The sequence below is a fragment of the Procambarus clarkii genome, chromosome 1 (genome assembly GCF_040958095.1).
Source record: "Procambarus clarkii isolate CNS0578487 chromosome 1, FALCON_Pclarkii_2.0, whole genome shotgun sequence".
Lineage (NCBI taxonomy): Eukaryota > Metazoa > Arthropoda > Malacostraca > Decapoda > Cambaridae > Procambarus > Procambarus clarkii.
Window position 1 is genome coordinate 42,424,338 of NC_091150.1, and position 16,912 is coordinate 42,441,249.

The 16,912-nt window shown below is 48.4% G+C and overlaps 2 protein-coding genes across 8 annotated transcripts in view; one reads left to right on the plus strand and one right to left on the minus strand.

The window, feature by feature from the left end:
- The window catches only part of LOC138349580 (tyrosine-protein phosphatase non-receptor type 4-like), a 263,170-nt gene that overhangs the window by 224,508 nt on the left and 21,750 nt on the right, over positions 1-16,912 (minus strand). For 5 of the 7 annotated variants that reach the window (XM_069301097.1, XM_069300983.1, XM_069301020.1 and 2 more), the window contains exon 1: positions 2,757-2,834. The exons of the other annotated variants lie outside the window; for them this stretch is intronic. In XM_069301097.1, coding sequence (XP_069157198.1) covers positions 2,757-2,819 — 63 coding nt within the window. In that variant the 5' untranslated portion in view covers positions 2,820-2,834. Of the gene's footprint in view, positions 1-2,756; positions 2,835-16,912 lie in introns of those variants that run through there. 7 annotated transcript variants of the gene reach the window in all.
- Positions 7,906-11,363, plus strand: LOC138363090 (spore coat protein SP65-like). The gene is made up of 2 exons (XM_069322055.1): positions 7,906-8,019; positions 10,794-11,363. The coding sequence occupies exons 1-2, from the start codon at positions 7,906-7,908 to the stop codon at positions 11,361-11,363; spliced, it is 684 nt and encodes a 227-aa protein (XP_069178156.1).

Genomic DNA, 16,912 nt, shown 5'->3' on the forward strand with positions numbered 1-16,912 from the left:
GCGGCCGGGGATGACGCACCTCACTAACACCTTCTGGAATATATCCAAATTTCAAGTAGTTCGAATCCTATTGTCTTGATATTCTGAGTTTTTTCCCCTGTCCGCCTCTAGTTGGGTTGTTAATGGTGGCTGACGAGGACTGTGGAGGCTCTCAACCATTGGTCAGCTCACGGTTAAGTCCAGTACACATATTACTATTGAACAAATCCACAAGGGCCGTGACGAGGATTCGAACCTGCGTCCGAGAGCATCCCAGACGCTGCCTTAATCGACTGAGCTACGACATGGTCAAAAGAGAATTTGATACATCACGCTATTGTGATTTCTGTGTGTGTAACATATTATTATTGTTGTTATTATCATTACTTATATTATCTCTTGTACTACTAAATAATATATTCTAAAGAAAATACTAAAGAAAAACAAAATATTCCATTGCATTTTTTCACTCGTTATGGGTTTATTGCATTCGAATCTGAAACCAAATAAGAAATTATAGTTATTAAAGTCAAACTATTTGATGCCATTAATTGTAACAATTAAAAAAATACACAGTTACATACAATACACAAATAATATAAAACATTCAGAGTATAAGAATTTCTTAGATTATTATTTTTGTTTTATTATTAATAACACATAAAAAATGCAAATAATGTCCACATTTTGCTAGGGACCACCAGTTGTTGCACCAGACTGTGGCGCCCTGTGACCACATCCCTGTGAGTAGTGACCACATCCCTCTGAGTAGTGACCACATCCCTCTGAGTAGTGACCACATCCCTCTGAGTAGTGACCACATCCCTCTGAGTAGTGACCACATCCCTCTGAGTAGTGACCACATCTCTCAGAGCGACTCCACCTGACCAAATCCCTCAGGTGGAATAGTGACCACATCCGTCACTGGTGTTGTCCCGTCTTGAGTACTGCTCGGTACTCACTTCCCCCTTCAGAGCAGGAGAGATCTTTGAATTAGAGGGAAGACAGAGAACATATACGGCACGCATAGACACGATAAAACATCTACATTATTGGGACCGTCACTGAGCTTTAAGAATGTACTCTCTGGAGAGGACACGAGAGAGGTATCAAATAATATATACATGGAATCTGGAAGGCCTTCCCGTATCATGGAAGATACGGGAAGGCCAGGTCCCAAATTTGCACAGTAGAATAACAATATGCTGGAGCGAAAGATACGGAAGGAAATGCAGAAGAGAACCAGTGAGGAGTTGACGTGCCATAGATACAATCAGAGAACACTGTCTGTACATCAGAAGTCCATGGCTGTTCAACACCCTCCCAGCAAGCATTAGAAATATTGCCGGAACGAAGGTGGAAGTCTTCAAGAGGCACTTAAATAAGTTCTTGCAAGAAGTGCCGGACCAACCAGGGTGAAGTGGATATGTGGGTCTGCGAGCCGTGCCAAGCAACAGCCTGTTGGACCAAGTTATCACAAGTCGAGCCTGGCCCCGGGCCGGGCTCGGGGAGTAGAACTCCCGTAACCCTCTCTAGGTATGCTCCAGGTATTGACATATGAGGCTACAGCAAGCTAACAGGCCCCACTAACAGGAAGCGGTGAAACAGGGACACGAGGCCAGGATGGGAGGCGGAACAGGAGGGAAGGAACGAAGCCCAACCACTTGGACCAGCGGGTATCGAAGGGCGACCTGCAAGAAGTGAGACCGTTGCTGTACCGAGGAGTCCAGGTAACTAGCAAGGAGCAGGGACCTCCCGAGACATCATCTGCCTCATCACAAGACGTATGAGAGGTTAAGTAAGCCTGAAAATTGTAACTGTCAGAAAAAGCACACATGTAACAGGTATATCAATAATTATTAATGAATTTGGCCAGCACAATCATTTCCCCGGAGCAGGGAGCTCGTAGGCCTATGCTGTACTGAAAATAAAACAGCTTCATGTAATGCAAATCTTACCACACTACAAAAAGCATTACATAGGAAGGTATGTTTGCAAAAAAACATATGCAAAACATACATAGGTATGTTTCTATAATAAATCTATATGTATTTATAATATTAAAAATAAAATTAAAATACACACACACACACACATATATATATATATATATATATATATATATATATATATATATATATATATATATATATATATATATGTGTGGATACATACATAGCAGCGAAGAAGGTCATTATATGGTGTGGCTACGAGAGAAGAGGTGTGTGGCACGAGCCAGACTCACTGCTAGAGTGAACAAGCACTGCATGATATCAACACGTATATTTACACATGAGTACAAGAGTGACGCTCTTCAGCGACCCCTGTGAAAGCCATTATGGAGGACACACAAGCTCGGAGACCGAGCATTATGGCTGTCACTAGGAGCACACACACACACACACACACACACGCACACACACACACACACACACACACACACACACACACACACACACACACACACACACACACACAGTCTCCGTTTAGTTCAAGACAGCATTTGCTTCACGAACACTCACTTTCTTGCCCTTCCTTCCTTCCTTCCTTCCTTCCTTCCTTCCTTCCTTCCTTCCTTCCTTCCTTCCTTCCTTCCTTCCTTTCACCGTCCCTCCCTCCTCTCCCACCCACTTGTATATCTGCAGCCTAAACAGGAAATACCCATCAACTGAAACATCCACATACATGCTACATGCTACGTGACAGGTGACAAATAGACAGGTGTGCCGGGTGGGGGGGGGGGTTAAGAGAGTCTGGGCCAGGGTTGTGGAACACACCTGCAGCAGGCAGATGTGTACAAAGTGGGGGAGCCTGGACGGGAGGACCATGAAGAGCAGCATGGTGACCAATGTCCAGCGGCACCACCGCCTCCTCTTCTGCCTGTAGGTGTGGCGCCAACGGTTCTCTAGGAGACCCTCCTGCAGGTGTGGCCACACATGTGGGTGGCGGCGGGAGGGGGAAGGCCACACCTCACCCGGCACTCTTCACTCTGCCCTCCAGCCACACCACCACCACACGCTCACGTCTCGGGCTTAAAACTAGAAATCTATTGGTCTTAACCATCAAAAGTTTTTCATCCTTTCTTTGCTAAGCACTACTTACATCCATTACAAAATCCTAACATCGTTTAAAGGCTTTACACAAGAATGTTTTCTCGCGCCAAAATGTTGTTTCAAGGCGGTATTTCTGCACTTTTTTTATATAAGCTAAACTGAAAAGTTTAGGTGATTTAGGTGTTAAATCCGGTGGGTATTTTATTTTTCCAAGGAAATTTTTCCTGTATATTATACGTGGGATACTTGCAGTACTTATTTCCTTTGAAGGGTTACTTGAATGTGGCACTTGAATGCTCTCCTCGCTCGAGTGCCACTTGACGGAGCCGCCCACTGACAAGGCACGCTTTACATGATGGCGGCACTTGGTAGAGGCTTCAGGTTATACTGGAGTTGATGGTAGTGAGTGAGTGGTCACTTGTAGGAGCAGCAGGTCTGTGCCAGAGACGTTCTCCACAACTAACTACGACATTTGCCAACAGTCTAACAAGGCAACACAGCTGCTCTCTAGCACAGCTGCTGATTAAATCATTAACAAAGACTTGTTACCAAGCGTTGTGTATTTAGTTAGATGTTACTAAACTTGACACGTAAGTTAGGTACGCGTTACCATGCTGCTAGGTCACATAATACCATTATTTTATATTTTAAAATGTTAAAATTTTATAATTATTGTATTTAAAAAAATACAACAAACTTTATTTGCAACGTTACTTCAATTAAGTGAATTTACTGACGCATAAAAGTCATAATTGTGACTACATTACTCTGTGGCTTTAAACAATAGGAGACGCTCAATAATTACTAAGACTTGGAGCGCCTTAGACTTTCTGTCCTGTTAAAGGCTGTGTTCACAACGACAATAACGGGACACTTTCGCAGCTGAAGAGGTTCTCAGCGTCTAATGTTGAGCCCTTGATCCACGCCTCTTACACGAACACTGCGCGGTCACCTCGCGGGGTGATACAACACAATACAGTGTAATAATACAGTGATACAACACAATACTGGTGTATGAAAGGCTCTTATGGCAGTGATGATTAAGTTACAGGCAGGATTTCAGGAGGGCGTTCCAGGCACGTCTCCCGCGGGTGTTCCAGGCGCGTCTCTCGCGTGTGTTCCAGGCACGTCTCTCGCGTGTGTTCCAGGCACGTCCCTCGCGGGTGTTCCAGGCACGTCTCTCGCGGGTGTTCCAGGCGCGTCTCTCGCGTGTGTTCCAGGCACGTCCCTTGCGGGTGTTCCAGGCACGTCTCTCGCGGGTGTTCCAGACACGTCTCTCGCGTGTGTTCCAGGCACGTCTCTCGCGTGTGTTCCAGGCACGTCCCTCGCGGGTGTTCCAGGCACGTCTCTCGCGGGTGTTCCAGGCGCGTCTCTCGCGTGTGTTCCAGGCACGTCTCTCGCGTGTGTTCCAGGCACGTCCCTCGCGGGTGTTCCAGGCAAGTCTTTCGCGGGTGTTCCAGGCAAGTCTTTCGCGGGTGTTCCAGGCGTCACTCGCGGGTGTTTCCAGGCACGTCTCTCGCGGGTGTTCCAGGCACGTCTCTCGCGGGTGTTCCAGGCACGTCTCTCGCGGGGTGTTCCAGGCACGTCTCTCGCGGGTGTTCCAGGTACGTCTCTCGCGGGTGTTCCAGGCGTCACTCCCGGGTGTTCCAGGCACGTGACTCGCGGGTGTTCCAGGCACGTCACTCGCGGCTGTTCCAGGCACGTCACTCGCGGCTGTTCCAGGCACGTCTCTTGCGGGTGTTCTAGGCACGTCACTCGCGGGTGTTCCAGGCGCGTCTCTCGCGGGTGTTCCAGGTACGTCACTCGCGGGTGTTCCAGGCACGTCTCTCGCGGGTGTTCCAGGCACGTCTCTCGCGGGTGTTCCAGGCACGTTACTAGCGGGTGTTCCAGGCACGTCACTAGCGGGTGTTCCAGGCACGTCTCTCGCGGGTGTTCCAGGCACGTCTCTCGCGGGTGTTCCAGGCACGTCTCTGGCGGGTGTTCCAGGCACGTCTCTGGCGGGTGTTCCAGGCACGTCTCTGGCGGGTGTTCCAGGCACGTCTCTGGCGGGTGTTCCAGGCACGTCTCTGGCGGGTGTTCCAGGCACGTCTCTGGCGGGTGTTCCAGGCACGTCTCTGGCGGGTGTTCCAGGCACGTCTCTGGCGGGTGTTCCAGTCACGTCTCTCGCGGGTGTTCCAGGCACGTCACTAGCGGGTGTTCCAGGCACGTCACTAGCGGGTGTTCCAGGCACGTCACTAGCGGGTGTTCCAGGCACTGTTCATAGTCTCTTCTCACTTCCACGTTCATATATTTTCATCTCTCCCGAAGTTATTTCCAGGGGCACATCTCGCTGCCTCTTCTGGGAATATATCTCATCATTTTACCTCACACACTTATCCATTTCAGTTCCATAATCCCCTGTCAACAGAAACATATTTGGCTCATTTAAGAAAAAGTCACACATACACACACATATATATACACACATACAAGCACATATAAAAATGGTTACAGCTCATACGAGAAAAACATATCCAAGATTCTTGCTTCAACTAGTGAAGTGAAAATCTTCCAGTTGTGCTCCATTATATTTTACACATAAAAACATTTTTTTTTGATGCGAATATCAACAAGAACTGTTGGAAGCACACGATGGACTCGCTGTTAGAAAATAACGTGTAAGATAAATCTAGTGGCAGTAAGTCTACTACGACGTGTTAGTGTCTTGGAGGTGACGTGTTAATGCCTTGGAGGTGACGTGTTAATGTCTTGGAGGTGACGTGTTAATGTCTTGGAGGTGACGTGTTAATGTCTTGGAGGTGACGTGTTAATGTCTTGGAGGTGACGTGTTAGCATCTTGGGGGTGACGTGAGCAATGTGTTGAGCGGGTACTGGCGTTGACGACAACACAGATGCTGTGGAGGAGGCTGAGCCTGCACCAAGTAACACTGGTGTTTTTGTATCATTCATGTAGGAACAAACGATGTGAACAGGACGAGGGGCAAGAGAATTGTTCATGTTCAGTCCGGATGATTTTAAGTATGAATGATGAATCTAACCAACGTTTTACTGTAATGAGTTACTCCCAGTTGGTGGACTAGACGTGAGTGGTTCAACAAAACTGGTAAGTCTAAATGGTTTACATACATTATAAAGTACAAACAAGAGAGGTCCGAGGATAGAGTCCTGGGGCACTCCACTGCCAACGGTTTCCACTTTGACTTAACTCCATTTATGTTAAACCCTCATTTTCCCTTTAAATAATCAGGTCCCAATCCAATTTAAGATAACCGTTTCTCGTCCAAGTCTATGACTTTCTCGTCCAAGTCTATGACTTTCTCGTCCAATTCTATGACTTTCTCGTCCAAGACTATGCATCCTTACACTGTTTACTAAGATTCAGTATCAATGAATTTCCTTAATTCGAGGCACAGAATATCGCTATCACTTCCACTGTCAATTGCTTGCAGCAAGAAAAGCTAAGAAATGTAAATGAACTAAATATATATAATGCTAGCAGTTGCTTCCTTCATCAAAGAGTTATGGATGTAGTACTGTGCTTTCATGTAGTCATGTATGGGGTGTATTTTCGTACAGGAAGTCATAGTGGTGGTGCACTTTGGAACAGTGAAACCCTCGGCCCGTCTGTGAGGACAAAACTCCCTAAAAAAAATTTCAGTTTTGGTCAATATAGAACAGAGGTCAGGTGTGGCAGGTGTGAGGGAGGAGCTGTCGACGTGTTCAGAGGTCGTCGCTCAACTTCCACCCAGATTGTTGCTCCCTTTTGTAAACTTGTTGCTACAAGGTCCAGAAGTATAGATAAATAAACATGTATCATCGAAGCAAGTACTATCGTTTGTCTTGCCATAATACATATTATATATATATTATAAATATATTATATATTATATATATATATATTATATATATATATATATATATATATATATATATATATATATATATATATATATATATATATATATATATATATATATTGCCTGGAAGGGGATTTCTTCTATTGCCCGAGCCTGGCCTCAGAAGTGTGAGAGAGGAAGGAGAAGTGTGAGAGGGAAAAGTGTGAGGGAGGAGAGAGAAGTATGAGAGAGGAGGGGGGGGTTGAGAGAGAAGGAATAATTGGAGTGAGTCCTCAATGGAGCAGAATCCGAAAGTCCCTCAATTGATGCCAGCGTTCCACAGGGTAGTGTCCTTGGCCCTCTGCTGTGGAATGTTTATTTGTCTATTTCAACGATCTACTTCATCTCATTCCTGAAGCTCAAGCCTATACTGATGACTGCACTCTAACCTTCACATACAGAAAGGAAGAAATGCCAACTGCTGCAAGAATCATAAATCACCAGTCAATCATCAATCATCCCAGGCAGGGCGAGACGTATGGGTAAGTCCATTTACACCCATTGCCTCAGTTCACCCAGCAGTGATTAGGAACCTGGGTGTTAGTCGACTGTTGTGGGTGGCATCCGGGGGGATGGTCAAATGCTGCTTATATCCCAGGTATATCCCAGGTATACTCGAATTTCCACAAATGCCGCAAGGCACAGCTCGAGGAAAATAGCCGCAAGGCAAAGAAACTAGCGCCGCAAGGCTACTGCCACGAGTGGACCAGAAGGTCCCGGAGTCCACAAAAGGGGTCACGTCCGAAGTCAAAGAGTGGGGGGTTCACGCCCAAACAAAGAAACTACTACCAACTTAGAGCGACTTCTACCTGGGGTAGGAGATGGCAGGTCACGTTTTGCAGCTGAGAAAATACAAGCGATGATGATAACTTAACTGCACATAGCAAATCGGACAGGCTTGCAAACGGGTGGCAAAACCCTAGAGTTAACAGATGAAATTGACATCCTGGGAATGAAGTTCGACTTTTTTAATGACAATGAAGAGTCACTCGCTTAACCTAGCTCAAAAGGCAGACAGGAAACTTACAGCTCTACGGCGCATCTCACACCTTCTTGACAGCAAGGGCTGCAAAACCTTATATGAAGCACAAGTTCGCTTCCATCTAGAGTATGCACCCCTTTCCTGGATCGCCTGCCCCCCCCCCCTCCATCATTCATCAGACTGTTAGACAAAGTGGAGAACCGTGCAAGAAGGCTCATCTCTAGTCTTGACCAAGTCTGGTGGGAACGGCCTTATCATCAGAGCCTGCAACACCGTCGGGACGTTGATAGTCTTAATGTTATGTACAAGGCCAACATCCACAAAGTTCCTTACCTAGCCCAACTCCGTGGACTACCAGTAGTTGCCCCCGTAGCACTAGGCTCTCAACCTTCGATAGTCTCATGCTGGCAGTGCCTTTCTCAAGAACATCACTCCATCAGCGTTCATTCATTCCTAGGCTGACTAGGATCTGGAGGTTGTTCGCTCACCGGGTTGATACACGGGAGATGTGGTCAACTGATCACATGAAGGCTCTGACACGCAGCTAGCTATGGGCTCGTCCTCTTCCTTATATTATTGTTACCTAATATTGTTTATGAATAAAGGCTATTCCTACTGACGCATATAACAGGCTCATGAATTAAATGGGCCTCTAGGAGTAGGTTTCAACTGAGTTGAGGCAGGATTACAGCTCTTGCTTGCAGTTTCACCAGGTTCCTTTATGATATAATTCCCTATGTGATAGTTTCAAAGTACATTCTTGTTTGCAGCTTCACTAGGTACGTCATTTGACAGCCCTTATGAACCATAGTCTTAGTTGAAAACAAAAAAGAAAGGAGTGTGAGAGAGGAGGGAGGAGTGTGAGAGAGGAGGGAGGAGTGTGAGAGAGGAGGGAGGAGCACCACCAGCATGACCAGGGGGAGAGGGCGTCAGAGCAGCCAGTGTGGCAGCGGACACTGGTGTCAGCCGGGGCTGTGTTCACCCGTGTTGCTAGGCTCCACACTCCCGCCCTCCGGCCCGACACAAAAAGCCACACAGTACATGTATGTATAGGGTGGGGAAGACTAGAGAGGAGAGGAAGGCTCGACACGAGGCGGGGTGAGACTGCTGGTGGACCAAACTCTCACAAGTCAAGCCTGGCCCCAGGCCGCGCTTGGGGAGTAGGAGAACTCCAGGAACCCCATCATCCAGGTACAATACAATCCAGGTGCAAGATATTAAGGACAATTGAGAAGACGGGCAAGGGCAGATTTTAAATTGGGAAAGGTGGAAGCTGAAAAAGCAGGAAATCAAAGATATGTAAAAAAAAAAATACTGGTCTCGTGAAGGGTTGGCCAACATGTGGAGCAGAGCGAGGCCAGGCGAGGGTGCTGCCCGCAGTCACAACCTTACCGACAGATTCTTTAACTATTTCCAACGTCAGGAGAGTTAAGATAATAAGCCAATGGTGCAAGAAAGGTAGTAGTAGGCTGTGAATATTGAGCCCGCGTCCTTGTTGCCTGTGTAATGCAAGCACATCCTCACCCCACTCCCTTACCCCCCCCTCACCCACCCACACAGGCACCCCTCCCCACCCCACACAACACCACCCCACCCACTCTCCCACACCACTACACCCAAACACCGTCCTCCTCCCCCCCCCACCCAACCCATACAAAACCACCCTCCCACACAGACACCATCCCACAATTCCTTCACCATTGGGCACTATTCCTTCCGCCCGTCCCATCCCAAATCCTTATCCTGTCCCCTTCCCAGTGCTATATAATCGTAATGGCTAGACGCTTTCTCCTGATAGTTCCCTTCCCTTCTTGAAGATGTCCACGGTTGTTCCGGCAATATTTCTTATGCTCGCTGGGAGGGTGTTGAACAACCGCGGACCTCTGATGTTTATATAGTGTTCTCAGATTCTGCCTATGGCACAGTGTTCAAAAGAGAACTGGATAAGCACCTCCAAAGAATACCTGATCAACCAGGCTGTGATTCGTACGTCAGGCTGCGAGCAGCCGCGTCCAACAGTCTGGTTGACCAGTTCAGCAACCAGAAGGCCTGGTCGACGACCGGGCCGCGGGGACGTTAAGCCCCGGAAGCACCTCAAGGTAACCCCTGCTCTTCACTGGTTCTATTCTGCATTTTCTTCCATATCGTTCACTCCAGTACGTTGTTATTTTACTGTGTAGATTAGGGACCTGGTCCTCCAGTATTTTTCACGTGTATATTATTTGGTATCTCTCTCGTCTCCTTTCTAGTGAGTACATTTGGAGAACTCTGAGACGATCCCAATAATTTAGGTGCTTTATCTCGTCAATGTATGCCGTATATGTTCTCTGTTTTTTCTCTGAAGTTTTATCAGGCTTGACCTCTCCCCTGTACATTCATCCTGTTCATACGTAAGACAGTTCATTCTCTCCAAGTGTTCCCATTACTCTCCTCCGGATACTTTCACCAGCATCTTGCCAGGAATGCTTCTCAGTGACACTGGTGACATCTGCAGCCTTCTGCTTGTCCCCTGTATATTTTGGTCAAGATTTCTCGCAGAAATCTTATCTCGATTGTCTTATTTAAATTTTAATTAGCAGTTGAAAAGGTCCGCGGCTTCGTTCAGGAGCCATGGCGATATTAAGTCTGGTTCTTATCTTTTCTCACATCTAACTCTTCAAGATGTTTTATCTTAAGGTGGCCTATAGTGACTACTAATGCCATCTAGTGTTCCTTCTGGACACTTTCCCTCTCTCAGTCTGGGTCTTCACGGAGGCGAGGGGTAGAGATCCCAGGCATCAGCAGGAGGAGAGAGCAAGAGTCAGATTGTCATTTTGGACTCCTGCCACGACCCGTGTGTGTGTGTGTGTGTGCGCGCGCACTCTCACGCAAATATAGCCGCAGCCCGCCGTCACTGCTGCCACCACCGTCACTGCTGCCACCACCGTCACTGCTGCCACCACCGTCACTGCTGCCACCACCGTCACTGCTGCCACCACCGTCACTGCTGCCAACACCGTCACTGCTGCCACCACCGTCACTGCTGCCAACACCGTCACTGCTGCCAACACCGTCACTGCTGCCACCACCGTCACTGCTGCCACCACCGTCACTGCTGCCACCACCGTCACTGCTGCCACCACCGTCACTGCTGCCAACACCGTCACTGCTGCCAACACCGTCACTGCTGCCACCACCGTCACTGCTGCCAACACCGTCACTGCTGCCACCACCGTCACTGCTGCCACCACCGTCACTGCTGCCACCACCGTCACTGCTGCCACCACCGTCACTGCTGCCACCACCGTCACTGCTGCCAACACCGTCACTGCTGCCACCGTCACCGCTGTCACCACCGTCACTGCTGCCAACACCGTGCCCGCCACCACCGTCACCGCTGCCAACACCGTCACTGCTGCCAACACCGTGCCCGCCACCACCGGCACGCGTCACCAGCGCGTGCTGGACGTGTAGACACGTGACGCCCACACGTGTTGCAGTGAGCCAAACAAGACATGTATCTGTGCACTATATAAGGGGCCTGACGGCTGAGTGGACATCGCTAGGGCTTCGTAGTCCTAAAGTTCCGGGTTAGATCCCCAGAGGAGGCAGAAACAAATGGGCAGAGTTTCTTTCACCCTGACGCCCCTGTTCACCTAGCAGTAAATAGGTACCTGGTAGTTAGACAGCTGCTATGGGCTGCTTCCTGGGGATGTGTAACAAAAAGGAGGCCTGGTCGAGGCCCCTATTCCCTTGTACTTCTCAATTCTATCCACACTCCATCCCCGCTCTCTCTCTCTCTCTCTCTCTCTCTCTCTCTCTCTCTCTCTCTCTCTCTCTCTCTCTCTCTCTCGCCACGTCTATCACTGGCCTGCCTCTATGATTTCTACTCTCTAAATCATTCCAACATTCTTCGTCAGAAGATCATCATCCACATCTTCAATATGGCCAAACCGTCTCCGCACGGTCTTCTCGATCTTATGACTTACCAACTGTTGTAATCCACGTCTCTCCTTTATTTATCCTTCAGGCTCCACCAAGGCTCCTCGGACTGTCCATTTCCACCGCTTCAATTATTGATTTTCATGTTCATGGGACCACCAGAGTCTGGCATCCATCTGTGAGGGACGGTGCCCCTGCTCCTTCAGGCAGGTCGCCTCCTCCTCCCTCACTTTGTCTTCCTAACCAAGACTTTCACTGCATCAGCCACTTTCCTTCCTAGCGAGGACTTCACTGCTCCACCCACTTTCCTTCTGACTTAGCCTACTCTACTCTCAACTTTCTTTTGAATAAAATCTTCTTCTCGACTATAGAGGGCATACATATACTTGCTTGATACCTGGTTGATGGGGTTCTGGGAGTTCTTCTACTCCCCAAGCCCGGCCCGAGGCCAGACTTGACTTGTGAGAGTTTGATCCACCAGGCTGTTTGTTACTTGGAGCGGGCCGCAGGCCCACATACCCACCACAGCCCGGTTGGTCCGGCACATATGAAGCGATGTGGTGCGGTGTTAACACATGGGCACACTAGGACAATAGCCCAGGGGGCCACACTATTCTAGGGGGCCCCCACCATGGTACCATAGTTCACACCATGAGCGCCCTTCCCTCACCACTTCCAATCCTTTACTTTAGTCCACATTCGCTCCCCGCGACCTTCACTCGCACACCTCAACAAAACTTTCAACTGACCTACACACATGTCTTAATAAGTATCTGCCACAAGACGACGTCACCTGGATACAACAAATTATATAGACCTCACTCCTACCTTACACTACATTAACACCAGTATTATTACAAGGGCGTCTCTCGAGGCCAGACGTCACGTCTCTAATATGTAGCAGGTTTCTGTGGCGAGTGACATGAAAACTGTCAAACTTCCTACAATGATAATAATGAGACTTCAGTATTCTTAGTCAATCCCGCAATACCTCGCTACATAGATGGCTGACTTGCATGTATCCCCATACCTGGTTGATGGGGTTCTGGGAGTTCTTCTACTCCCCAAGCCCGGCCCGAGGCCAGGCTTGACTTGTGAGAGTTTGGTCCACCAGGCTGTTGCTTGTAAGTCTAGGGTTCACGGCATGAGCCCCATGCAAGCCTCAAGGTATGAAGGCTCAGGGAAGCCGCTCCAACGCTCGTCTCGTCACACCAAGCTAACCAACACTTTTTTAAGGTGGTTACAATGTTACATAGAAGTAACAATAGTGTAAATATCGTGGGTTACGTTGTGTGTGTTTCCTGGGATGTTTATTCATCAAACTTGTGTTGAGACAGTTAGATCTGTTGTCTACGTAAACGTGAGGGGGGGAGGGGGGGGAGGGGGGGGGAGGGAGGGAGGGAGGGAGGGGGAGGGGGGGGGGGAGGGAGAGAGAGAGAGAGAGAGAGAGAGAGAGAGAGAGAGAGAGAGAGAGAGAGAGAGAGAGAGAGAGAGAGAGAGAGAGAGAGAGAGAGAGAGAGAGAGAGAGGAGACACACACACACACACTAAGCGTGGAGGTAGGGTGTGTGGTGGGTGTGGTAGGGAGCCACCAGGGGCTGGCAACCCGACACACTCAACACTCCTCCACAACACTTGCACTCAACACACACCTACACCAAAGTTGGAACACCGCAACGCTCAACTCCGCACCACACTGTTTACAATGACCAAAGTGGTCACGTTGGTACACAGTGGCGGCCCAGGCGACCACCGCCCGGCACGCCCGGCCTGGGCTTGACCAGACGGGCTTCAACGCCCCACCCACCTCGCATCTCCCGCCATCATCTGGTTGATACCAGGTTGATGGGATTCTGAGAGTTCTTCTACTGCCCAAGCCCGGCCCGAGGCCAGGTTTGACTTATGAGAGTTTGGTCCACCAGGCTGTTGCTTGGAGCGGCCCGCAGGCCCACATACCCACCACAGCCCGGTTGGTCCGGCACTCCTTGGATCTCCCGCACTTGATGAATTCCCCAGCGCGGCCATTAAACCCCCACCACACCACTCCGACTTGTTTAATCTAATATTATCATCATACATCAACAACAATTAACTGGAGAACACTTGAGCTACTTGAGACGAAGCCACAATTGGCTATACATGACGTGAACAGTAACAGCGTGGTTGGAAATTACACACCGAACTCACAAGTATGAAAATGAGGCAATGATAAAGTTTCGGTCTGCCTCGGACCATTATTATCATCATCGCCACTTCTTAATGGTCCAAGAGGGAGTGAAACGTCCTCACTTGGTCTCTCACATGTGTGGCTTGGGTCTCCATACATTATATCACCTAAGGTGGTCAATTGTAAACATTTGTGTTTATAATTTAGACCACTTTGCCGCTTTTTAATATTTTTATCTGCGTGTTGTTGGTTCCGGGAATAACGTCCAGGCGGCCCGGTCACTGGCCTGGCCTCTGGCATGGTGGCTGGTCAACCTGGCTGTTGCAGGCTGCTCGTGAATCACAGCCTAGTTATTCAGATATCCTTTGGTGTTGATTATTTTAAGTTCTCTCTTGAACACAGTTGTAATTTGTACTGTTTTGCGGTTGCTGTTTTAGTACGACTGTTGCGCTTACTGCTACGGTGAAGTACTAATATATATCACACTTATATGGTAAGTAAAGTGTTTTATATTTTGTTTAAAATGTTAGTATGATTTACAGTGTTGTAAGAAGTGTAAGAATTACAGCCATTTCTGTACTCCCGGTTGCGAATATTGCCAGTGATCCTGATTCTTTAGTTTATTCCTTGGGGCATCTGTGGGAGTCTACACCCACATCTGTGGGAGTCTACACCCACATCTGTGGGAGTCTACACAAACATCTGAGGGAGTCTACACCCACATCTGTGGGAGTCTACACCCACATCTGTGGGAGTCTACACCCACATCTGTGGGAGTCTACACCCACATCTGTGGGAGTCTACACAAACATCTGAGGGAGTCTACACCCACATCTGTGGGGGTCTACACCCGCCGTTCCTGTAGACCTGACCTAATATAAACCTTCCTACCAGGATCATTCCCACACCTAGCGCCTTGGGGCTTCACTCAACACAGGCTATTACATCACAAATGTTTAAGAATATATAAATGATCGTATCCATAACGCCATTACCTCGACAACTGGCGAAATATCCTAACTACTGTAACTCATTACAGCTGTAACTCGCTTGGCTACCAGGATGTTAAATTCCAGCTCCTGGCCTCAACATGTCCCCCCCCCCAAAGGGAGCCGGTCGGCCGAGCGGACAGAACGCTGGACTTGTGATCCTGTGGTTCTGGGTTCGATCCCAGACGCCGGCGAGAAACAATGGGCAGTTTCTTTCACCCTATGCCCCTGTTACCTAGCAGTAAAATAGGTAGCTGGGTGTTAGTCAGCTGTCACGGGCTGCTTCCTGGGGGTGGAGGCCTGGTCGAGGACCGGCCGCGGGGACACTAAAGCCCCGAAATCATCTCAAGATAACTTCCCCCCCTCCAACAGTTCCACAACCCCCTCCCCAGCAGTGCACCCCCCAGTCATATATTACGAATATAACAAAATATAATGAACACAAGAGGCATTAAATACAGGAAGATGTGAAGGCTGACATAGTGTGGGTCATCAGCCGAGGCAGAGGTGGGAGCGTGCATGCTCACACCTGCTACAACCTCAGCATGTCTTGTCTACACCTGGAGCATTCCTGGAGCATACCTGGAGCATACTTGGAGCAATCTTGGAGCATTCCTGGAGCATTCCTGGAACATACCTAGAGCATTCCTGGAGCATACCTAGAGCATTCCAACCAGAGTACACAAAAAATATGGGCCTGCGGGCAGCTCCAAGCAACGGCCTGTTGGACCAAGTTATCACAAGTCAAGCCTGGCCCTCAGGCCGGGCTTGGGGAGTAGAACAACTCCCAGAACCCACTTTAAGTATACTCCAGGTATACCCCTGTTATCATCAGACCCCAGAACCCACTCCAGAGATATATACCCCCGTCCACACTACCTTCTCCCTCCCCCCCGTGTTGGCTCCAGCGGGCATGCGTACGCGCGCGCGGCATACCCAACAACCTCAACAACAGATTACTTTCCCTATTTTCAGATACTCTTGTAGCACCACCCGGGAAGCTTTATATAGTATATACCATAATATATAGGCCTACAGGCCTACAAAACGCAGCCTAACGAAAGCGCTAAGGTCAACTTAGCACCTTTGTTAGGCTACGTAAATATTATGCGCTTTGGTAAACTAATTCAGCATGAAAATGGCTTTTCATGCTGAATTAGCAGCATGAAAAGCTATTTTCGACACTCACGCAGAGTCTATTTGAAGAAACATCACCATGAAAGAATATTCTTTTGATAACCTTCTTGCACTACGGGTCATGACGTCACAGCTATTTACGCTACCTGTCCTCAATTTTGGTGGCTTAGGTTCCTCCACATTAACCATTAAACAGTTTACTACATTCGAAGTCCTGCCAGGTACATGAACACCTTGGGTTTGTTATGCTCCGATTCTCACCCACTTTAACAAATGCATTCAGAGCCGCCATAATGGAGGCAAGATGTACAGGTGTCGTAGGAGGAGAGAGGACACGTGAATCCTGACAGACTGGCCCCGGTGTGGAGGGTCCTGCATTCAAGGAGGCAGCCAGTATGCATAAGGAAACACAGGTACAATAGGGCCCCATAACAGCAGTGGATGAGACATGTGTTACAACTCTCACTTCCATCGTCGCCTCACATCACAGTCTTCTCCTCATCTCCTCTCTCTCTCGCTGAATATTTTCTCACGTGCACTGTACACAGCGCGGTAAGCGAGCCTAAACTTCTCCCCTTTTATCACCTGGATTCGTTCACTTGTGTGTGTGATTGGACACGAGTCACTGTGACAATTTTTAAACAGTTATAATTTTAAAAGAAAACAAAAATCGTTTTTTTTTTTTTGGGGGGGGTCGTTATTTATTGGTTACCACGTTATTTTGTCAGTCATTAGAGTTGATGTTGGTTGTGGAGGGTGGCCACCTGAGCGCCAGACTGCGGCACCACA

What these genes read in the sequence shown, in the direction of transcription:
- LOC138363090 (XM_069322055.1), top strand. Translation starts at nt 7,906, where the DNA reads ATGAAGAGTCACTCGCTTAACCTAGCTCAAAAGGCAGACAGGAAACTT. An exon ending in AAACCTTATATGAAGCACAA is followed by an intron (nt 8,020 to 10,793) that starts GTTCGCTTCCAT and finishes ATATAGCCGCAG; the next exon opens with CCCGCCGTCACTGCTGCCAC.